This window comes from Anolis carolinensis, chromosome 4, assembly GCF_035594765.1.
Source record: "Anolis carolinensis isolate JA03-04 chromosome 4, rAnoCar3.1.pri, whole genome shotgun sequence".
NCBI lineage: Eukaryota > Metazoa > Chordata > Lepidosauria > Squamata > Dactyloidae > Anolis > Anolis carolinensis.
Genome location: NC_085844.1, coordinates 256632046 through 256656861, shown reverse-complemented (window position 1 = coordinate 256656861; position 24816 = coordinate 256632046). Strand labels below are relative to the sequence as shown.

The 24816-nt window shown below is 47.0% G+C and overlaps 1 protein-coding gene across 1 annotated transcript; it reads right to left on the bottom strand.

Moving 5' to 3' along the window:
• Nucleotides 1-221: 221 nt before the first annotated feature.
• On the bottom strand, nt 222-23182 carry cd40 (CD40 molecule). The gene is made up of 9 exons (XM_062979296.1): nt 22981-23182; nt 14939-15020; nt 11373-11504; nt 9181-9327; nt 8701-8794; nt 6545-6606; nt 6336-6458; nt 2247-2287; nt 222-1719 (listed from the first exon to the last, which is right to left on the bottom strand). The coding sequence occupies exons 1-9, from the start codon at nt 23071-23073 to the stop codon at nt 1570-1572; spliced, it is 924 nt and encodes a 307-aa protein (XP_062835366.1). The 5' UTR covers nt 23074-23182; the 3' UTR covers nt 222-1569.
• Between the last annotated feature and the right edge of the window lie 1634 nt (nt 23183-24816).

Below are 24816 nucleotides of genomic sequence, written 5' to 3'. Positions count from 1 at the left end.
TGCCTGTATAAATCAGAAGTAAAAATATATATATAAACAACAACAAAATATACTACACAAGTCAAAACAGGTAATTTAAATAAGGTAATTTAAATAATAATAATAATAATGGGCCAAAGAACTTCTAACTGAGTTAAGACTCAAAAGAGACATGCATAAGAAGTGGAAAAGGGGAGAAATCACCAAAGAAGAATTCAAACAGATAGTCAACACCGGAGAGCTTCATCAAACCAAAAAATATATACATTTATTTATTTAGCACACAAGAAGGGAAAAAAGAACACAACATGGCAAAGACAGTCATACATTGGTTGCAAAATCCCATCCTTTGTTGCATTTGACAGAAAAGGCCAGCGAGTCACATTTGGCCATCTGTCGGGAGGGTTTCATAGAATCGTAGAGTTGGAAGAGACCTCATGGGCCATCCAGTCCAACCCCCTGCAAGAAGCAGGAAAATCTCATTCAAAGCCCCCCCGACAGATGGCCATCCAGCCTCTGCTTAAAAGCCTCCAAAGGAGGAGCCTCCACCACAGTGCGGGGCAGAGAGTTCCACTGCTGAACAGCCCTTCTCACGGTGAGGAAGTTCTTCCTGATGTTCAGGTGGAATCTCCTTTCCTGTAGATTGGTTTGGGTGGTGTCTTCTTGCCTGTCTAGCAGAAAGAAAGGGGTTGGCCTTTGGGAGTCCCTTCCAACGCTAGTGGAATATAAATGGCCTGGGACTCTAGGGGGTTTCCTTCTCTAGAGGTCTTTCATCAGAGGCCAGATGGCCATCTGTCAAGAAGGTGTGGATGGTGTCTTCCTGCATGCCAGAAGGGGGTTGGACCCCAGTGACTATGTGGTCAACCTAACTTTGAATGGTAGAATTAAAAGGCGGAGTGTGGATTCGAACCCTGGCCTGCAAAGTCCAGCTGCAATGCTGCCTCTGTTAATTTTGCAAAATGTGGAGTCACCCTGTGGCCAGCTCTGGGGGGAAAGGAAAAGGAGGCTTTGGATGATGATGATCTGCTGGACCTGGTTTCTCTTCTGGAAAAGGCAGGATCCCATCATCATTGACCTGCATTCAGCCAGGTGATCTTGACCTGTCGGAAGGACAGGGCAGTGGGTCTTCCCAGTGGGGCCTGTCCTTGCAACCAAAAGCAAGGCAGGGCTGGTCCAGTTGACCTGGCCCATTGGTCTTTCCAGCTTCCTTCTTGGTGTGGGGCCCTTGCAGAGAGCAATCTGCGCTGCTTTGGGGCTTTGCATTGAGAAGTGCCTGCAATTTGCACCAGCACCCTATGGAAGTTCTTGCAAGTTGCATGGGGACCCTGCGGGGCTTTGCATTAAGTGCCTGCAATTTGCACCAGCACCCTGTGGAAGTCCCTGCAAGTTGCATGGTCAACCTGTAGGGCTTTGCATAGAGAAGTCCTTGCAAGTTGCTCCGTCAGCCTGTGGGGCTTTACACTGAGAGGTCCCTGCAAATTGCACTGGCACCCTGTGGAAGTCCTTGCAAGTTGCATGGTCACCATGTGGGACTTTGCATTCAGAAGTCCCTGCAAGTTGCCTCGGCTCCTGGCTCTTCTGCCTGGCGGCTCAGACCTGCTCCTGGACGGCCAGGCGGCTCTCCTTGCCCTCCTCCTGGGCCGGCTTGGTCCCCAGCAGCGTCTCTTGGATGGGCAAAGCGGGGCACTCCTCCAGGTCGTCAATCTCCCTTGGATCCTGACCCTCAAGTTGGAGGGGATCCTGTGGGGAGACACAGACTAAGGGTTAGGGTGCATTCGACCCTGCCAAGGAAGAGAGGGCTGAACGAAGGCCTTGCAAAACTGCCGACCCCAGGAATCCCCAGCCCTGGGCCATGGCAAACTGCACTATTTCCACAGTATAACTACACGCTCTAAGGAAGATCAGGGCCCCACGCTTGGTTGCTTCCACGCCATTTGGAAAGCGGCCGTTCCCCTTCCCTTGGAGTTGTTATTATTATTATTTCATGTATACCGTAGTATTTGCATCTCACTCTCTCTCTCTCAAGGAGACTCAAGGCAGCTCACTCTTCCAGCCTCCCACCCACAGCCTCCCCAAAGACCTGATGGCCAAGGTGTGCCTTGACCTGCTTGCTTCCAGAATAGCCTGCACAGCAGGGACATGGGTCTCCCACAGGTAACAAAGGGGACGGGTCCCTTTCTCTTGCCATGACCTACAGAGAAAGGTGGCCATTCTGAAGCCCACCCCGCTATCAATATCATGGGGTCCGCTCCCAAGGGAATGCTCACCTGGTTGTGTTGCTGCTGCTGCGGCTGCTGCTTCTGGAGACCTGATGCGGAAGAAGGGAAAGCCTCAATTCAGGGGAAGCTAACTGGGTTTCGATGGGAGGGTCCCCAAATGGTCCCTAATGGACCCTAACCCTAAACCCTAACCCTTTGGCCTCCTATTTTGCAGAGAATCACCATCTTTTCTCATCATGTGCCCCAAGCAATGCTCCTCTTATATAAATTCCCAGAAATTCTGTTCCTGGTTTGCAAGTGTTATTCCCTCTTAAATGGTGCGGTCCTTACTTTGAAATTAGTTGTTATGCTCCAGAAACTTTTTTTTTTGTTGCCACAAACTATGTTGAATTGGTTGCTACTTGATGATGAGATATTAATTAAACGTGGCTTTTGTTGCTGGGTTATTAATGTCCTTTCCTAATTAGTTCTATCATAAAAACATGGAAAAAATTTTTTAAATTGCCAAAACTTTTCTTTGCGGGAGGGACCTCCTGCTATAGCATATCTTGCAATAGCTTCACCATGAATCTCTCATCGAACCTCAACCAATGAAACATAGTTTGTGCTACAACAACAAAGTTTCTGGTGTAGAACCACAAGGACCACATGCTTAAACAGGACATAGCACTTTCAAAACAGGCACAAAAGATTTTTCCATTTTGCTACATAGTGTGATGCAACTGAAAATGCAAATCCATGACAATCACTTAAAACTTTGGGGTGGGGTGTTTTGGCACCAGAAGGGCTTCCGTCAGCTTATAAGGAGCGACCTCTGAACTGATCCAAAGGCCAAGGAAGATCCAAAGGAAAAGACTCTGGAAGTGATGAAATCCAATTTGGGGATAAGACAAAGAACCCTCCACAAGTCCTCTGGATTTATAGAAGAGCCCCGGTGGCAAAGTGTATTAAAGCACTGAGCTGTTGAACTTGCAGACCGAAAGGTCCCAGGTTCAAATCCCGAGAGTGGAGTGAGTGCCCGCTGTTAGCTCCAGCTTCTGCCAACCTAGCAGTTCGAAAACATGCCAATGTGAGTAGATCAATAGGTACCACTCCGGCGGGAAGGTAACGGCCACATGACCTTGGAGGAGTCTACAGACAACGCCGGCTCTTCGGCTTAGAAATGGAGATGAGCACCAACCCCCAGAGTCAGACACGACTGGACTTAACGTCAGGAGAAACCTTTACCTTTACCTCCAATCTGCCCCTCTCTTGGGAAAGAACCAGATCAGGCTGGGATAAGGGGCCGGGCTGTGGCCCAGGTTGGTGAGCAGCCTGCTGCAATAAATCACTCTGACCATGAGGTCATGAGTTCGAGGCCAGCCCGTGGCAGGGTGAGCACCCGTCAATTAAAAATAAAAAATAGCCCCTGCTCGTTGCTGACCTAGCAACCCGAAAGATAGTTGCATCTATCAAGTAGGAAATAAGGTACCACTTATAAAAGTGGGGAGGCAAGTTTAACTAATTTACGACATTGGAATGAGGAAGAAGTGTCATCAGAGTGGATGATGAAGCAGCCAGAATCGAACATCCCCTCAGGAGAAGGTTAAATTGCCTCTGCGTCTGTCTGTCTCTGTTTGATGTGTTTATGGGCATTGAATGTTTGCCCTATATGTATATAATGTGATCCGCCCTGAGTCCCCTTCGGGGTGAGAAGGGCGGAATATAAATACTGTAAATAAATAAATAAAATAAATATGGACCCTTTCCAATGGCGTTTGGGTCTTGGGATTGGGTGTCATAGTCCAGCCTTTGATTGTGCCTGTATCTGATCTCAATGGGGATTCTGGGCCTGTTAGGCAGCCTAATGATGACAATGGGGATTCTGGGCCTGCACACCAGCAGGAGAATCAGGGCCTCTTAAGCCCTGAGAATGAGAGCTCCCTGTCCGAGGGAGGCCACATCCCAGAAAGGCTGTTCCCTAGAGATGCAAGGTCAGAGACAGAACAGAGCTCAGAGGAGGAAAATGCAAGCGGCAACTAGATAGGAGATTGATGTTCTGTCAACATAGAGCTTCTCATGAGAAAGTACAAAGGTCAAGACGCTCATTAGCCAAGAAGCTTTTACCAGCTTTTGAAGGGAAACAGCACAGTTTTCTGTCTATATTAGGGGCACCAGCAGACCATTCCCTCAATCCAGGCAACGTTGGTGTTAGATCATAGGACTTCTGCCAAGTCAAGTTTTCCAAGGGATTTCTAGTTCTGCTTTCCTTCTGTTTATGTTTCATGTTTCCAAGGACTTCTCCTATATTGCATGTTTTTTGGATGAATCCTGCTTTTGTATTCCTGATTTTTGATGCAGGTTATGTACTTTGAACTCTGAGGATTATGATTTTTATACTATTTTTGCCAAATTGCTTTATATACACTCTCTCTCTCTCTCTCTCTCTCTCTCTATATATATATATATATATATATATATATGTACAATAGAGTCTCACTTATCCAACATAAACGGGCCGGTGGAATGTTGGATAAGCGAATATGTTGAATAATAAGGAGGCATTAAGGGAAAGCCTATTAAACATCAAATTAGGTTATGATTTTACAAATTAAGCACCAAAGCATCATGTTATACAACAAATTTGACAGAAAAAAGTAGTTCAATCCGCAGTAATGTTATGCTGTAATTACTGTATTTACGAATTTAGCACCAAAATATCACGATATATTGAAAAAATTGACTACAAACATGTGTTGGATAATCCAGAACGTTGGATAAGCGAGACTCTACTGTATATATATATGTGTGTGTTCTCCTGGCATTAAGTCTAGTCGTGTCCAACTCTGAGGGTTGGTGCTCATCTCCATTCCTAAGGCGAAGAGCCGGCGTTGTCCATAGACACCTCCAAGGTCATGTGGCCACTGGCATGACTTATTGACTTGTTTTACTTAATGTGTTTTATTATGTCTGTTATGCTTGGGCTTAGCCCCGTGTAAGCCACCCCAAATCCCTTCGGGGAGATGGTGGAGGGGTATAAAAATAAAATTATTATTATTATTATGACTGCATGGAGCACCGTTACCTTCCCACTGGACCTATTTATCTACTCACCGGGGCTGTAGCCAGAAAAAAATTTCGGGAGGGGTTTTGAAAATTTCAGGGGGGGGGTTGAACCCCTGACCCACCCGCCCCCCGGGTTCAGACCTGTCAATATCTGCTTGAGATAGTGCCTGGAGGGACTCTTAATTTTTTGCGTCTCATAGACTTAGCATGGGGATTTGGTTAACCAGTTAAAATTCATGACTAAAACAGGTGTTTTTTTTTTAAACTTGAAAAATTTAGGGGGGGGATTGAACCCCTAACACCCCCCCCCCCCTACAGGCCTGCTACTCACATTTGCAAGTTTGCAAACTGCTAGGTTGGCAGAAGCTGGGGCTAACAGCAGGAGCTCACCCTGCTCCATGGATTCGAACCTCCGACCTTTCAGTCAGCAAGTTCAGCAGCTCAGCTGTTTAATCCGCTGTGTCACCAGGGGCAGGGGAATATATCTATATCTATATATACAAGGGTTATCCAGAAGCAAGCGGCAGAATTTAGTGGAGAAGGAGTTGCAAAGCTCATTCATTGCTATGGTAAGTGCCTATATTTGAATGGTGACTATGTGAGATGTGGTATTTGGGTGTGGCTTTCAACTGCATGTGGTAAATGTTTTCTCCTATACTTTGTTCATTTTTAATTCCAAAACGTAATGTACTTTCTGGATAGCCTATATTTATTTATTTATTTATTTATTTATTTACAGTATTTATATCCCGCCCTTCTTTCTCACCCCGAAGGGGACTCAGGGCAGATTACAATGAACACATATATGGCAAACATTCAATGCCAACAGACAAACAACATACATTAGACAGACTCAGAGGCATTTTTAACATTTTTCCAGCTTTACGATTCCGTAAATATATATATATTCCTCAATAAACTGCTTTGCTATTTACCTTGGACTGGATTGTGTGTTAAGTACAGAGGTATATCCCAGCCTTGGGGTGCAACATTGGGACAGCGAGTGGGGTCGGTGGTCACTGGGGGTCACTGAGGGTGCTGCTCCCCCTCCCAAGGCCAAAGACCCCCTTGGCACCCCAAATACGGACTTACCCCTGCGTCGGAGCCAATAGCAGACAGCAAAGAAGCCCCCCAGGAGAAGGAGGGCCATGAGCGGGAGGAATGCCAACAAGTGGGTCCTCTCTGTGTCCTTTTGGGTCAACGGGGGCAGGGAACCTGGCGAAAGAGAGATGTGGGTTATGACTTACAGTAATCCCCTTTTCACTTTGCTTGGATCTCCTTTTTTGGTTGGGGTGACTCACCGCAGACGACGTCCGACAACGGCGTCCCCTTCTCCTTCTGGACGAGGTTCTGGGCTTCGCAGCTGCAGAGAAAAATGGGATTTAATCTAGTTTGCACACCAGGCCTGGGCCAACTTGGGTCCTCCCTCCAGGTGTTTTGGACTGCAACTCCCACCATTCCTAACAGCCTCAGGCCCCTTCCTTTTCCCCCTCGGCCGCTTAAGCGGCCGAGGGGGAAAAGGAAAGGGCCTGAGGCTGTTAGGAATGGTGGGAGTTGCAGTCCAAAACACCCGGAGGGCCAAAGTTTGCCCAGGCCTGATCTAGATGAAGTGAGATTGTGCTCTTACTCTCTTCTTCTCACTCTTGTTCACTCCAAGAACAGGACACTATGTAACAAAATTTGAAAAAGTTTCTGTTTCTGGTTTGAAAGTGTTGCTTCGTGTTTAATAGTTACTTTGAAAGTAGCTGTCCTACTCCAGAAACTTTGTTTCTGTGTCTGCCACAAACCAGGCTGAATTGGTTGGGACTCTGTGATGATGTTCACTGAAAAACCTAGAGCAACATGTGCTCCCTCCCGCCAAAACAAACTTTTTGTAGTTTAATAAACTTTCCCCATGTTTTTTTTTAATGGAAGAGCCAATTAGGAAATGACATTGATGACCCAGGGACAAGAATTGTGTTACCTAGTGTTATTGGGAAGCTGGGATGTGTCCACCAAAGCAAACTTTGTGTAGCTTAATAAACTTTCCCCATGTTTTATGGTAATGACATTGATGGCCCAGTTTGTGTTACCTAGTGTTACTGGTAAGCTGGGATGTCCAGAGAAGGGCCACCAAAAAAGTTAAAGGCTTGGAAAAGAGATTCCAACTAAACATCATTAGGAAGAACTTCCTCACGGCAAGAGCTATTCGACAGTAGAATATGTGAGATGGAGTTTCCTTCTCTGGAGGATTTTAAGCAGAGGTTGGATGGCCATCGTCAAGAGGGCTTGAATGTGTTCCTGAGGAATGGGGTGGACTGGATGGCCTTTGGAGGTCCCTTCCGACTAGAATGGTGCTTGGGCTCCACTGTATCCATTCTAGTAGGGTTCTGCCTGCCAGTGGTCACCAGTCCATGCTTTCTCCCCTCCGCATGTTCCTACCTGAGGAATGGATGGACTAGATAGCCTTTGGAGGTCCCTTCCAACTCCAGAATGGTGGGCTCCACCGTATCCATTCCCAGTAGGGCTCTGCCTGGCAGCAGTCTCTAGTCCATGCTTTCTCCCCTCTGCATATTCCTGTCTGAGGAATGGGGTGGACTAGATGGCCTTTGGAGGTCCCTCCCTCCCTCTTTGGGCTCCATCTGATCCATTTTCAGTTCTGCCTGGCAGCGGTCACTAGTCCATTCGCTCTGCATATTCCTAACTACGGAATGGGATGGACTAGATGGCCTTTGGAGGTTCCTCCCAACTGCAGAATGGTGAGCTCCACTGTATCCATTCCCAGTAGGGTTCTGCCTGGCAGCGGTCACTAGTCCATTCGCTCTGCATATTCCTAACTACAGAATGGGATGGACTAGATGGCCTTTGGAGGTTCCTCCCAACTGCAGAATGGTGAGCTCCACTGTATCCATTCCCAGTAGGGTTCTGCATGGCAGCGGTCACTAGTCCATTCCTCTCTGCATATTCCTGAGGAATGGGGTGGACTGGATGGCCTTTGGATGTCCTTCCAAACTCCATAATGGGATTTGGGTTCCACTGTATCCATTCCCAGTAGGGTTCTGCCTGGCAGCGGTCACTAGTCCATTCTCTCTGCATATTCCTACCCATGGAATGGGGTGGCCTTTGGAGGTCCCTATCAACTCCAGAATGGTGGGCTCCACCGTATCCATTCCCAGTAGGATTCTGCCTGGCAGTGGTCACTAGTCCATTCTCTCTCCTCTCTGCATATTCCTGAGGAATGGGGTGGACTGGATGGCCTTTGGAGGTCCCTTTCGACTCTAGAATGGCGTTTGGGCTCCACCGTGTCCACTCCCAGTAGGGTTCAGCCTAGCAGTGGTCACCCTAAATGCCCCATCCCCTCCAGCCATATCAGAGGGGCTCCAAATGAATCGAGAGAAGAGGGAGAGTCTCCTGGGGATGACCGCATCTCTGGCCAGTCACTGTTGGGTCTGTCTCCGGCCACACTGACCCAACCTACCTGCTCCAGGGCTGGCAGGGATCCGTGGCCGAAGAGACGTTGGAGAAGGAGCCACTGGGGCAGTCGGCGCAGACGGTGTCTTGCTCGTGGGTTGCTGGATCAAAGGAAAGGTTGTGTTAAAGGGAAGGGTGGGAAAGCAGGAAGGAGCCACTATGCCAGGCATGAGCCAATTTGGGCCCTCCCTCCAGGTGTTTTGGACTCTAACTCCCACAATTCCTAACAGCCTACCGGCTGTTAGGAATTGTGGGAGTTGGAGTCCAAAACACCTGGAGGGCCCAAGCATAGATGCATTCACCAGCAAATCCTTTTTTTGTTTTGTTTCAGAATTAAGGCGCGCATTAGATTTGATGACACATTAGACACGTGTAAATACGGGTGACAGCTTCTCTGATCGACAACTCCTCCTGGCCCCATCTGCACATGCCAGCCATGATCCCACAGGGAGCTATGGGGCTGAGCTGGGTCCCCCCATTGGCCCACCTTGCTGCTTGACCCCTTGCCCAGGCCCACAAGGGGTGTTGTGCCGGCAGGTGTGGCACTCGTGGCTGGAGCAATGCGTGCCCCTCCGGCATCGGCACTCAGCCTGGCTCATGGTCGTCCCGGGCGTGTACACCTCCAGGCCTGCATCTGGAAGGGGGAGATACATGGGTAAGAGGAAGTTACTGTTAATGTGGGATTTGTGTATTGATAGTGTTTAAATGCAATTTGTGCCATGCTTGTATTGCAACTGATTGCATCATCCAGAATGTATCATAGTATGGAAAGAGTTAATTGCCAAGAAGCTATGATGACCTTGGTGTGTGGCTGGAACTAGGGAGTATCCAGACACAAGTGTTTGTGCCTAACGATTGCGTCAGTTCAGTTGAGTTCTGTCTGCCTAGAGTTCGAGTCAAGTTCTGTTGGAGAACAGAACAGTCCTGTGTTCATCTGTCGTCTGCAAGTCTGTTTGTGTTGATTATTGCTGCATACAGTAAAACCTTGTAAATAGTTTTACCAACGTCTCTGAGTGTCTCTTCGTTCTGCGCTCCACTGCTTCCATCCAACTACTGCTGCGCTGCAAATACTTTGACAGTTACATGGATTAGGAAAAAAGAATCATCCTTGAGGCATGTGAAGGAACAGGCCATTTGTGGTTTAAAGGTGATGTTTCAGTGGATGCCTACAAAGGCAGGGAAAGACACCTCCCGGTCAAGGATCATATAATATCCGGAGGTGTGGAATACTGATAAGGGTCTGCTACGAGGGTTGAATGAAAAGTAATGCCTTCACTTTCATAACTCCTCAGCAGATGGCAGTCCTGGTCTGCGGCAGGTCCTGGCTTGTTCAGTAGACTCTCCTCTACAGTTAGTTCCATTTGGCGGGAAGCCTTAGCATTGAACGGTTGTGTTGTTAAAGAATGAAGTATGGAACCCTGCACAGGTGGTCGGTCAATGCAACTTAAGCAATGTGCAGTCACTGAATTCTTGACAGAGAAGGTGTCACCCCAAAGGAGATTCATCAGAGAATGCAAACTGTTTTTATGGCGATTGTGTTGATGTGAGTCCTGTGCATCTTTGGGCGTGTAAGTTTAAAGGTGGTGAGGTGAGAACATCTGACTTGTGTGACAAACAAAAGGTTCGATCTTCCAATAGCCAAGCAAAGCAATAATGTGCCCCACACGTTCTTGTGAAATGCCAATCATGCTTGAAATTTCTCTGAGTGATAGGATGATCATCCTCAACCAATCTGTCCACCTTTTGCTTGTGAAACTCGGTGGTTGCTGTCACAGTGCATACTGTAATCCTCTCCGAGTCCCTCCGGGGAGATTTATTTATTTAATTTCTATACCGCTCTTCTCCCCCAGGGGGACCCAGAGAGATCTTACATACAGTAGAGTCTCACTTATCCAACACTCGCTTATCCAACATTCTGGATTATCCAACGCATTTTGAAGTCAATGTTTTCAATACTTCGTGATATTTTGGTGCTAAATTTGTAAATACAGTAATTACTACGTAGCATTACTGCCTATTGAACTACTTCTTATGTCAAATTTGTTGTATAACATGATGTTTTGGTGCTTAATTTGTAAAATCATAACCTACTTTGATGTTTAATAGGCTTTTCCTTAATGCCTCCTTATTATCCAACATATTCGCTTATCCAACGTTCTGCCGGCCCGTTTATGTTGGATAAGTGAGAATCTACTGTAATGGCAAGATTAATGCCACATATAATACAAAATATAGTAAAAACAAACAATCGTAAAAACACACTTAAAAACCAATATCCTACCCAATTAAAACAGTAAAACACTGTGTGACCATTACAACAGGGCCAGTAGCATTGGGCCAAAAGTCAGAGCCAGTCTGTATTCAACTTCACATTAATCCAACGAATACATCAGATTATATCAACCATATCTTAGGATGGGCCAAAACTTTGGTCCCACATTTAGGTCTTCAGCTGCTTCCTAATAAAGTGTATTATGTATTATTATTATTAAAACTGCCCGGCTGGGCTGAAGGTTGGATGGCAGTGTGAGTGAACTGAGGGACAGAAAGAGCAGACGTGTGCTCATGAGCAGATGCTTTGAAGCCACAGGACAGGAGGAGAGAAATCCAGTCCTGCTGGGATTTGGGGGACACCTCCTTGCACCCCTAAGGGTAGAGGGAATATGGGGCAACCCTTACTCTCGCTGCACGCCCGGTGTGGGGTGCACTCCTGCTCCTGGGTCCATTCAGCCTGGAAGCTGCCTTCCTCGCAGGGAGCGCAGGCCGTGTCGCCCGACGAGTCGCCTGGACACACCGCTGTCACCTTCTGTCCTAAGAAAGATTGAGACACAGAGAGAAACAGGTGAGGGTCTTGTCTGGGGGTGAACAGGGGCACGGAGTGGGCGCGAAAGGGATTTAGGAGTCTTAGAACACAATCTGAACATAAGCGACAGCGTGATGCAGCAGCTAAAAACGCCAATGCAATCCTACAAACGCCAACTGCATCCATAGAGGTACAGTGTCCAAAACGAGGGAAGTCCTTTAACTCTCTTGGCAAGAAGAGAAGAAGATTTAATGTTGGCGGGGACAAGAGATAGAAACCAAGGTAAGAATTAACTTTGGGAGCAGCTGTGAACACGATATTGCTTCGTTGCTTGACTCCCAGCTAGGATTTCTGCCCAAATAAGAGGAAATTAGAGAAAGCATAAACGTAAAATCATACTGAATGGAGAGGCTATATCACCTAATATCATTTTATGATTGAACATTACCTAACATCGACCAATATCTGGGTCTTGCAAATATAAATAGAGAAGATACAGCAGGCATGGGCCAACTTGGGCCCTCGAGGTGTTTTGGACTCCAACTCCCACCATTCCTCACAGCCTCAGCCCCTTCCTTTTCCCGCTCAGCCGCTTAAGCAAATATGTTTGCATATTTGTATATTTTAAATTATGTGGTCATACTTTTAATTGCAAGCCACTTTGAGTCTTCTTCAGGACAGATAAAGCGGGGTATAAATAAACATGATAGTAATAATAATGAAAAGGAGCCCAGAGAAGGGGAGTCCGCCTTAAGAACAATGCCTTCCGTCTCCTCAGGAGTAATGGGATTGGAGGGAAACATCAAGAATCCCAAAAGTTCTGCAAACAGCGAAAGTGGCACCGACCAAGAACGACAACTTTGCTGATTTATATTTCTGCTGAAGCCAGCGGCACTGAAGTTTTTATTTACATTATTTACAGTACTAATTAACCAAAGCTATCAGGACACATGCTGCATCCACAAGACCAAACATGGAGCACGTCGGTCTCTCTCAATGTCCGTTCCCTGTACACTGAAGCACCTCCTCTGCATTTCACAGCCCGTGATGCATCTTCCTGTCACATAGCACAAACGGAAGTCCTTGCCATTTGCCCTTCCAGCAACCAATCAGTGTTGGCTGCAAATTAATCTCTTGACTACTGGAATGCTTGCCAGAATGAACACACACAATCCAACAGCAGCAATAGATTATACATTTCACTCTATATCACAAAACACTAACACTTTTTCCAAGTTTTTTCCCTTCAAGTGGGAACTGCATTCACTTGTGTGATAAATCTCAAAAGGAATGATTTCGGGAGAAAAGGCAAGAAAGAACAATGTGTGATGGGATCTGAGAAACTGTATGGTTTGCTTTCTAACACAAAAGGGACACAACACCATGGTAATATGACACCACATTATGATGCTTGTTGGGGCTCAGGAAGAGGCTGGGGATTTTTCAGAGGACGAGGGGGATGATGGGTTTCTGAGGAGTCTGTGTGTGATTGGGGTGAATTGCAGGCCTTAGATCAGAGAGAACTACAGGCAGTTGAAGATGAGATGGAGGATGTTTTGGAATCCAATGTTTGTTCCTTAGCAACAGGGGAAAATTAATTTATCTTGGGGATCAGCCTTCAGTGATGGGGAGTTTTCCCACGATATCAGATTAGGCCTCCAGACAGAGGGAGTGAAGGAGAGATTAATTAGGCATTTAGAGAGACTCTGTCAGAAATCCTTGAAACCCAGGTGCGTGAGGCATAATCTCATGGCTTCATGGTCGGGCTTGGGCTTAAATTAAGTAATGTTTCTTGGTGTCTCTCAGAGCAGACAACGTTGCCTAAAGGTACTGGTTCCTGTCTCAGTTCTCAAGTTCATGATTCAAGTTTCCTGTGTTTGCCTATGTTCCTGGAAGAGTTTTGCCTTGGGAAAAGTTCCTGCTTTCATGCTTATGGATTTATGCCTGTGATCTTGGCTTCCTTGATGTCATGTACCTTGCCTGTTTTGGACTACTGTTCTTTTGTATATGGACTACTGCTATTTTATAGCTCCTTTGCTACTGTTCTTTTGGAAAAGGCCCTTTTTCCCCTTTGTACATGCTTTTCTGAATAAACTGCTGTAGTTAATAATACTGGACTCTGGTGTCTCGAGGTTAGAGCGCAACAATGCTTCTCTCACCTGGAGTAATAACTCTGTGTCTAGTTTTGCACAAAGCAATTCATGAGGCATACTGTACATACTTAATAATAATAATAATTTTATTCTTGTACCTTTATCTATCTCCCTGCAGGGCGGCTTACAAATGCAAAAGAGTATACATACAATAACATCAAATACCAAAAACGTACAAATGAAAAATTAAAACATACAATTAAAATCAAACCATTAATAAGACAAAGTTAAAACACATCAATAAAAACTGGGCTGATCAAAGTGCACTAAGTGAGACTTGTAAACATAGAGGAAGTTAAAGGTGCTATAAGAACACTGGGGAGAACCCAAATGCGAGTTGAACCCTTATACTTGAGTATAAGCCTAGTTTTTCAGCCCTTTTTTAGGACTAAAAAAGCCCCCCTTGGCTTATACTCGGGTGAGGATCCTGGTTGGCTTATATTTGGGTCAGCTTATACTCTAGAATATATGGTACATTTATTATTTTTCCCTATTATTATTGGTATTATTACATTTATTATTTTACTCTATTATTGTTGCTACTGTTACATTTATTTTACTCTATTTTTATTTTTATTATTAATGCATTTATTATTTCACTCTGATCTTATAATTTTATATTTATTATTCTACTGTGGCCAGAATCAAACATCCCCTCAGGAGAAGGTTAAATTGCCTCTGTGTCTGTCTGTCTCTGTTTGATGTGTTTATGGGCATTGAATGTTTGCCCTATGTGTGTATAATGGGATCTGCCCTGACTCGCCTTTGGGGTGAGAAGGGTGGAATACAAAGACTGCAAATAAATAAATTCATGTAATTTTATTGGTATCTATTTTTATTTCTGAAATTTCCCACCCTCGGCTTATACTTGAGCCAATGATTACCACAAAATGATGGTAGATGCCTCGGCTTATATTCGGGTTGGCTTATTTTCGAGTATATACGGTATGTGTTGTCGAAGGCTTTCATGGCCGGGATCACAGGGTTGTTGTATGTCTTTCGGGCTGTGTGGCCATGTTCCAGAAGCATTCTCTCCTGACGTTTCGCCCACATCTATGGCAGGCATCCTCAGAGGTTGTGAGGTACCTCACAACCTCTGAGGATGCCTGCCATAGATGTGGGCGAAACGTCAGGAGAGAATGCTTCTGGAACATGGCCACACAGCCCGAAAGACATACAACAACCCTATATACGGTATGTTTGTGTATTTGTGGACTTTATTGGGGGGCACTAAAATTGGGGGCTTGGACTGACCAAAGAAGGGGACGGACCATGCATGCATTTCCTACCTGGGGGGCACTTGCTGCAGCACCGGTCGCTCAGCTTGTACTGCTTGGCGTTGCAGTTGGGGCCCCGATCCAGCACCAGGCTCTGAGCAGAGGAGAGAGAGAGAGAGAGAGAGAGAGAGAGAGAAAAGGCTCAGCAAGCAAGACTTTGTGTGTCCCCACCACCACCGTCTCACCCGCCACCCCAAAAGAAACCACATTCCCACCCCCTCCTCCTCTCCCTCGCTGCAGCTGCCTCAGTTTCCTGTCTTGTGGTTTGTTGGGTGAGGTGATAAACGGAGCCTATCTGCCGCCATCTGCCCCATCGCTGCTGCTTTCCCTGCATCCGGCCTCGTAAAAAAGAGAAATAGCTTACGTCCTTTTTTTGCAGAGACAAAAGCATCCATAGGGTTGATGCAAAAAGGCCTCTGGAAGGGAGGCCAAGCCAGCCGTGCCTGAAATGGGAAGGCAGCCTGGAAGGAGGACCTTCTTTCCTGGTTCTGTTCAGGATCTTTATTAACGACTTAGACGAAGGGTTAGAAGGCACGATCATCAAGTTTGCAGACGACACAAAACTGGGAGGGAGAGCCAACACTCCAGAAGACAGGAGCAGAATTCAAAACGATCTTGACAGACTAGAGAGATGATTGGCCGAAACTAACAAAATGAAGTTCAACAGGGACAAATGCAAGATACTTCACTTCGGCAGCAAAAATGGAAATCAAAGATACAGAATGGGGGACGATGCCTGGCTTGACAGCAGTACATGTGAAAAAGGTCTTGGAGTCCTCGTGGACAACAAGTTAAACATGAGCCAACAATGTGATGCGGCTGCTAAAAAAGCCAATGGGATTCTGTCCTGCATCAATAGGGGAAGAGCGTCTAGATCCAGGGAAGTCCTGCTCCCCCTCTTTCTATTCTGCCTTGGTCAGACCACACCTGGAATCACACTGTGTCCAATTTTGGGCACCACAGTTGAAGGGAGATGTTGACAAGCTGGAAAGTGTCCAGAGGAGAGCGACTAAAATGATTAAGGGTCTGGAGAACAAGCCCTATGAGGAGCGGCTTAAAGAGCTGGGCATGTTTAGCCTGCAGAAGAGAAGGCTGAGAGGAGACATGATGAGAGCCATGTACAAATACGTGAAGGGAAGTCATAGGGAAGAGGGAGCAGACGCAAGGGAACAATGGCTTCAAACTCCAGGAAAGGAGATTCCACCTGAACATTAGGAAGAACTTCCTCACTGTGAGAAGGGCTGTTCGGCAGTGGAACTCTCTGCCCCGGACTGTGGTGGAGGCTCCTTCTTTGGAGGCTTTTAAGCAGAGGCTGGATGGCCATCTGTCGGGGGTGCTTTGAATGCGATTTCCTGCTTCTTGGCAGAATGGGGTTGGACTGGATGGCCCATGTGGTCTCTTCCAACTCTACTATTCTATGATTCTATGATTCTATGATTCTATCTCCCCTAAACTGACCCCAGCCCCACTTTTCCATCAGTAACACTGCAACATGGTTTGCTAACCCAAGCCCCAGGTGGGCCCTTTTCCCAAAGTGTTGTCGAAGGCTGAACCAACCTGGACACAGTATATTATTTGAGAACACAATTCCTGGCCGGAGGGGGAAAACGAAGGGGCCTGAGGCTGTCAGGAATGGTGGGAGTTGGAGTCCAAAACACCCGGAGGGCCAAAGGCACAGCTCCTTGGCCAAGTGGGCCTGCAGCCTTTCAAAGTCAACACAGCATCCGAGGCACGTGGCTCCTTGTTTACTTCTCATATTTATAAAATACTAGCTGTGCCCTGCCACGCGTTGCTGTGGCTTTTTGGATTTGTTTGTTGGCCAGGTGGATTAGCAGCAAACTCTCAAGGAACCAAAGACAACTCTCAGTTATCTGGCATCGACCACTCCCCACGGGTGCCGGTTAAATGAGAGTCAACTGTCATAGCATTAATACAAACTCTCAAGCAACCAGAGATGACTCTCAGTTATCCGACATTGAACGCTCCCCACAGGTGCTGGTTAAATGAGTCGACTGTCATAGCATTAATACAAACTCTTAAGCAACCAGAGATGAGTCTCTAATGTTCTGACCATTTCTAATTTAAACTAAACAGCGAAACTGAGGCCCTGGGCTGATTGGGTTGCTAGGAGACCAAGTGGGCGGAGCTTAGCCCTCTAACTGGCAGCTATTGGATAAAAACAATTATTCCTTTCCCTCTAATTAGGACTTCATTTTTCTTTTCTTTTTGTTCTATCAACCTAGAGCCGTGGATGATGGGTTGTGTTGTCAAATTTCGAAGTTGGGGGGCCTGTAGTTTTGCTGTTTTGCCCGGTGCCCTGATTCCACCACTCTTTTATATATATACTAGCTGTGCCCGGCCATGCGTTGCTGTGGCAAAGTGGTGGTGGTATTGGTTAAAAATTGTTGTGTAATTTTTATTTGACGTTATTTGCAATTTTTTATTAATTTTATTGTAAGTTATATTTTTATTTATTATATTTTATTATTTTCTTGTATTATTTTTAGTTATTTTCTGTTATTATAGTATTTTATTGTATTAATTTTTATGTTTTTTATTATTTTTATTGGGTTGCTAGGAGACCAAGTTGGAGGACCTTAGCCTTCTAACTGGCAGCAATTGGATAAAAGCAATTATTCCTTTCCCTCTAATTAGGACTTCATTTTTCTTTTCTTTTTGTTCTATCAACCTAGAGCAGTGGATGATGGGTTGTGTTGTCAAATTTCGAAGTTGGGGGGCCTGTAGTTTTGCTGTTTTGTTCGGTGCCCTGATTCCACCACTCTTTTATATATAGATAGAAGACTGCGTTAATCAAATATTTATGCCCGCCCAAGTCCCCCAGAGCTGTCTCCGTACAATCCTTTTAAACCATTTTAAAGAATGGGAATATTTAAACACACTGAAAGCTTATTAATAACTGTTAAGCTGAGACTCTTTTAAAACCCGGTATAAGAGTTTAAGACTGTTGTAATCGATGGACTCGTGTGGACAGAAGGGCAAAAGAAATTAGACCCCAAACTCCCTGTTGCTGCTGTTGTTGTTGTTGTTGTTATGGCTACAGATTCAGAAGACTTGGGGACAGGTCTTTGTGTTGTCTCTGTCCCCAAATTGGTTTTTATGGTTTCCGGAGTCTTTTCCTTTGGCTCTTCCTTGGCCTTTGGGTCAGATGAGAAGCTGCTTCTTAGAAAGCTTTGGGTTTTAAATTATTGTCATAATTTGTATTTTCAATTGCATCGCACTATGGAGCTCCCAGTGGCTTAGTGGGTTAAACCACTGAGCTGCTGAACTTGCTGACTGAAAGGTATTTAAATCCGGGGAGCAGGGTGAGCTCCCACTGTTAGCCCCAGCTTCTGCCAACCTAGCAACTCGAAAGCATGCAAATGTGAGTAGATCAATAGGTACCAGAAACCTCAGTGCTGGGAGGATGATCTGGGCTGGGTCTTTCTCTGTTGCAACGTGAAGGGAAGAACATACAAGGCCTTTGGGTGGTCTGAAGTTCTCATCTCAGGCACTTTGGTCAGTGGAGGAGGCCCTGCTCTCGGTCCCACCCCCATCACAAGCACGGCTGGTGGGAACGAGACGAGGGGCCTTCTCTGTGATCACCCACCCCCTCGCCTCCCTAAAGAAATTAAAATGGCCCCCACCCCACCCCCTCTCTTTTAAGAAACACCTGGAGGGCCAAAGTTTGCCCATGCCCAGTCTATCTTCTCTCTCTGTTTATATTTGCAAGACCCAGACACTTAAGCGGAAAAGGAAAGGGAAATGTATGTTCATGCCTGGTATAAACAAATCTATATATATATAAAAGAGTAATGGTGTCCTCCCCTCCCACTAAACAACAAAAGTACAAACCCCAGAACCCAGAAATTTGGCAGCACAATCCACCATCCTTGCCCCTAGGTTCCGACAACAAAAAGAAAAGAAAAATAAAGTCCTAATTAGAGGGAAAGGAATAATTGTTTTTATCCAATTGCTGCCAGTTAGAAGGCTAAGCTCTGCCCACTTGGTCTCCTAGCAACCCACTCAGCCCAGGGGACAGGCAGAGTTAGGCCTCACTTAGGCCACCTTAATTACCACTGAATGCCCTTGCACCTTCAAGGCCTGCCATCTTCCTGCTACAGAGAGGAATCCTTTGTTGGGAGATGTTAGCTGGTCCTCAGTACATCATGTCTGGAATTCCCTGATTGCTCAGTGCTGTCCTTTAGTTAACTGTCCTGATGTCACAGTTTTTTTAAATACTGGGAGCCACATTTTGTTCATTCCAGGCAGGCAGGAATCATCCAGGCTTTGAAGCTACAAGGCTATTCAGTGCCAGTTCCAACATTCACACTTGCCTAAAGCAGACAACAGTTCTTTCTTCCACCCTGGTCACTCCACAGATAAATAAACCCCACTTGCTTTCGTTACAACACATTTCACAACCTCTGAGGATGCCTGCCATACACGCAGGCGAAACATCAGGAGACAATACATTTGGAACATGACCAGGCAGACCACAGAACTCAGAGCAACCCAATACAAAGAGAAACAAAAATTATAAAATAAATACAGAAAAGACATAAAAAAATAAAAAATACAATTAAAAAAACATAAATAAAAAGAATATAATAAAATAATAAAATATAATACATACAAATAATAAAAAACAAATAATAATAAAAGAATAAAAAATAATATACGTACAAATAATACAATAAAAAATAAAAACACTAAAAATTAATATAATAAAATACTATAATAACAAAAATAACTAAAAATAATACAAGAAAATATTAAAATATAATAAATAAAAAAGATAAGTTACAATAAAATTAATTTAAAAATACAAATAACATCAAATAAAAATTCCACAACAATTTTTAACCAATACCACCACCACTTTGCCCCAGCAACGCGTGGCCGGGCACAGCTAGTATAATATAATAAGAAGCCCAGCTTTTATGCCTTTAAGGCGCCTGTTCTGGGGGGCCCTCCAAGCACCAACCTGGAGGGACCTGAAACTGGAAGCCAGACATCGCTTGCCCCATGTCTGGCCAGGGGTCAGGAGGGGTCATTTGCCAGATAGTGTGGGGTCAAGGTCTATGGGGAGGGGGGTCTGGGGGAGCCCTGGGAGATGGAAATGAAAGCAAGCCAGGAAGGGAAAGCCCAAAGGATGTGGGGAATCCCCAAAGGGACATTCCCTAGAGGGCCTTGGGACAAAGGAGTCAGGCAGTGGCGGCCCCCCAAAAAAGGTAAAGGTCAAGGTTTCCCCTGACCTTAAGTCCAGTCATGTCTGACTCTGGGGGTTGGTGCTCACCTCAAAGAGCCAGCGTTGTCCATAGACACCTCTTAGGTCATGTGGCCGGCATGACTGCATGGAGTGTCCTTACCTTCCTTCCTACTCACATTTGCATGTTTTCGAACTGCTAAGTTGGCAGGAGCTGGAGCTAACAGCGGGCACTCATTCCGCTCCCGGGATTTGAACCTGGGACCTTTCAGTCTGCAAGTTCAGCAGTTCAGCGCTTTAACACACTTGGCCATTGGGGCTCCTTGGCGGGCCCCAAGGGGACCCCCAAATTGGTGTAGACACCTTCTCTTCCTTTGGGAGAGGGGCCCATAGAAGGGTTCCTGTCCCGGGCCTTTTGGGCCCATTCTGCATCTTTACCCATGGATGAGACAGCCATGGAACAGAAGGCAGGCTGACCGCACTGGAAGATGGGACCCCATATTTGGAGGGAGGGCGAATGCCCCATTGGACAGGGTCAGGGGCAGGCTGGTAGGAGCTGAAGTCCAAAACACCTGGAGGGAGGGCCCACGTTTGCCCATGCCTGGTATTGCCTGCCATGCATTTCTCCCTCCACCAAAAGAGATGGGGGGGGGGGGGAAGGAGCCTCTTCCACCACAATGGGGGTCTGGAGGGACCCCTTGCCCCTTCTTCTCAAAGGAAAGCCCCCCCCCCTCATGTTCCCTCCCTTGGGAAATTATGGAGGGGGGCCAGGGGGGAGTGAAAGGGGGAGGGGTGGGGCCACGAAGAAGCCCCTCCCTCCAAGAACCCCCATCCAGGGCAGAGAGAGACAGCCCCTCCTCCAGAACACAGAAAGAAAGAAAGAAAGGGAGGGAGGGAGGGAGGACACAATATAGTAATAATATATAGTAATATATAGTAATATATCACACTAATATTTTTCTATGCTAATATATTGTATCTATATATAATCTTGATAATAATAGTATAATGTAATACAATATAATACTAATAATAACACAACATAATAGTTTTATTTTATCTATTACGTGTAATATTACTAATAACATTGCAGTGTAGTGCTCTAGTAGGGCTCGGGCTGTGGCGCAGGCGGGAGAGCAAGCCAGTGCAATTAACTGCAATGAATCACTCTGACCAGGAGGTCATGAGTTCGAGGCCCGCTCGGAGCCTATGTTTGTTTGTCATTGTTCTATGTTAAAAGGCATTGAATGTTTGCCCTATATGTATATACTGTGATCCGCCCTGAGTCCCCTTCGGGGTGAGAAAGAAGGGCGGAATATAAATGCTGTAAATAAATAAATAAATAGTATAATTTATTAATATAATATGGCTAATATTGCGCTATGCTAATAATGTAATATATTGTCTGTTCATACAAACTAAGGAGCCCCGGTGGCGAAGTGTGTTAAAGCGCTGAGCTGCTGAACTTGCAGACCGAAAGGTCCCAGGTTCAAACCCCGGGAGCGGAGTAAGCGTCCGCTGTTAGCTCCAGCATCTGCCAACCTAGCAGTTCGAAAACATGCCAATGTGAGTAGATCAATAGGTACCGCTCCGGCGGGAAGGTAACGGCGCTCCATGCAGTCATGCCAGTGGCCACATGACTTTGAAGGTGTCTACGGACAACGCCGACTTTTCAGCTTAGAAATGGGAGACGAGCACCAACCCCCAGAGTCAGACATGACTGGACTTAACGTCAGGGGAAAACCTTTACTTTTTATTTTACAGTTAAACTGTTAAGGCCTGATCTGAGTCCCCTTCGGGGTAAAAAGGGAGGGATCTAGAGGTCGGAAGGAAGGAAGGAAGGAAGGGAAAACAAAGAGAGAAAGGAAAGAAAGCGATAGAAAGAAGGAAGGGAGGGAGGGAAAGAGAGAAAATAAGAAAGGGAGGAAGGGAAGGAAAAGAATGGAAGAAGGATAGGAGGAAGGAAAGAAGGGAAGGAAGAAACTTGACAGCAGTGTGTGCGAAAAAGACCTTGGAGTCCTTGTGGACAACAAGTTAAACATGAGCCAACAATGTGATGCAGCAGCTAAAAAAGCCAATGGGATTCTGGCCTGCATCAATAGGGGAATAGCGTCTAGATCCAGGGAAGTCCTGCTCCCCCTTATTCTATTCTGCCTTGGTCAGACCACACCTGGAATCACACTGTGTCCAATTCTGGGCACCACAGTTGAAGGGAGATGTTGACAAGCTGGAAAGCGTCCAGAGGAGGGCGACTAAAATGATGAAGGGTCTGGAGAACAAGCCCTATGAGGAGCGGCTTAAAGAGCTGGGCATGTTTAGCCTGCAGAAGAGAAGGCTGAGAGGAGACATGATGAGAGCCATGTACAAATACGTGAAGGGAAGTCCTAGGGAGGAGGGAGGGAGCTTGTTTTCTGCTGCCCTGGAGACTAGGACACAATGGAACAATGGCTTCAAACTACAGGAAAGGAGATTCCACCTGAACATCAGGAAGAACTTCCTCACTGTGAGAAGGGCTGTTCGGCAGTGGAACTCTCTGCCCCAGACTGTGGTGGAGGCTCCTTCCTTGGAGGCTTTTAAGCAGAGGCTGGATGGCCATCTGTCGGGGGTGCTTTGAATGCGATTTCCTGCTTCTTGGCAGAATGGGGTTGGACTGGATGGCCCATGAGGTCTCTTCCAACTCTACTATTCTATGATTCTATGATTCTATGAAGGAGAGGGAAGGAAAGAAAGACGGAAGGAAGGAAAGCGAAGATGAAAGGAAAGGAAAGAAAATAAGGAAAGCGGCGGCGCCGCCCTCTCCCCCCCCTCCCCCCCCCCCTTTGCTGTCCGAAGCGAAAGCGAAACTCACGGCGAGTCCGAGGTGTGTCCAGAGCAGGGTGCAAACCAGCGCCCAGGAGAAGCCCCCTCGCAGGAGCCTCCTCGCCCCCCACCAAGCCCCCATCCCTCCTTTCCTTTCCCTCAGCAGGACGAGGCCCGAAGCGCTGCCCTTAAGAGCCCCGCGGGCAGAAAGAGGAGGAGGAGGAGGAGGAGCAGCGGGGGTCCAAGGAGAGAAAACACGCCACGCCCCCCGCCCCCGCCCCCGCCCCCTCCCTCCCCTCCGCCCAATGGGGCGCCGCCGGGGAATCCCCTCTTTCGACGGAGGGAGGCGGGGGCACGGGGGAGCTTCTGAGCATGGGCAGAGCGCACCATGCTCAGCCTTTATTATTGCTGTTATTGTTATCGAGCCAGGCCTGGGAGGCCACCTGTCAGGAGGTTTGAATTGAGTGTCTTCCTGCTTGGCCGGGAAGGGTGGACTGCATGGCCTTTTGAGGCCCCTTCTAACGTTTGGGATCCTAGGTAAAGGTAAAGGTTTCCCCTGACACTAAATCTAGTCATGTCTGACTCTGGGGGTTGGTGCTCATCTCCATTTCTAAGCCCAAGAGCCGGCATTGTCCGCAGACTCCTCCAAGGCCATGTGGCCACTGGCATGACTGCATGGAGCGCCGTTACCTTCACACCGGAGCGGTACCTATTGATCTACTCACACTCTGGGGGTTGGTGCTCATCTCCATTTCTAAGCCCAAGAGCCGGCATTGTCCGTAGACACCTCCAAGGCCATGTGGCCACTGGCATGACTGCATGGAGCGCCGTTACCTTCACGCCGGAGCGGTACCTATTGATCTACTCACACTCTGGGGGTTGGTGCTCATCTCCATTTCTAAGCCCAAGAGCCGGCATTGTCCGCAGACTCCTCCAAGGCCATGTGGCCACTGGCATGACTGCATGGAGCGCCGTTACCTTCACGCCGGAGCGGTACCTATTGATCTACTCACACTCTGGGGGTTGGTGCTCATCTCCATTTCTAAGCCCAAGAGCCGGCATTGTCCGTAGACTCCTCCAAGGCCATGTGGCCACTGGCATGACTGCATGGAGCGCCGTTACCTTCACGCCGGAGCGGTACCTATTGATCTACTCACACTCTGGGGGTTGGTGCTCATCTCCATTTCTAAGCCCAAGAGCCGGCATTGTCCGCAGACTCCTCCAAGGCCATGTGGCCACTGGCATGACTGCATGGAGCGCCGTTACCTTCACACCGGAGCGGTACCTATTGATCTACTCACACTCTGGGGGTTGGTGCTCATCTCCATTTCTAAGCCCAAGAGCCGGCATTGTCCGTAGACACCTCCAAGGCCATGTGGCCACTGGCATGACTGCATGGAGCGCCGTTACCTTCACGCCGGAGCGGTACCTATTGATCTACTCACACTCTGGGGGTTGGTGCTCATCTCCATTTCTAAGCCCAAGAGCCGGCATTGTCCGCAGACTCCTCCAAGGCCATGTGGCCACTGGCATGACTGCATGGAGCGCCGTTACCTTCACGCCGGAGCGGTACCTATTGATCTACTCACACTCTGGGGGTTGGTGCTCATCTCCATTTCTAAGCCCAAGAGCCGGCATTGTCCGTAGACTCCTCCAAGGCCATGTGGCCACTGGCATGACTGCATGGAGCGCCGTTACCTTCACGCCGGAGCGGTACCTATTGATCTACTCACACTCTGGGGGTTGGTGCTCATCTCCATTTCTAAGCCCAAGAGCCGGCATTGTCCGCAGACTCCTCCAAGGCCATGTGGCCACTGGCATGACTGCATGGAGCGCCGTTACCTTCACGCCGGAGCAGTACCTATTGATCTACTCACATTGGCAT

Excerpts from the sequence above, each read along its gene's own strand:
- cd40 (XM_062979296.1), bottom strand. The coding sequence starts at position 23,073 with ATGGGGGCTTGGTGGGGGGCGAGGAGGCTCCTGCGAGGGGGCTTCTCC. Across the intron at positions 15,021-22,980 it reads GGACACACCTCGGACTCGCC|AGCCTGGTGCTGGATCGGGG; the intron begins GTGAGTTTCGCT and ends TCCTCTGCTCAG. Across the intron at positions 6,607-8,700 it reads CCCTGCCAGCCCTGGAGCAG|CTGCGAAGCCCAGAACCTCG; the intron begins GTAGGTTGGGTC and ends TTTTCTCTGCAG.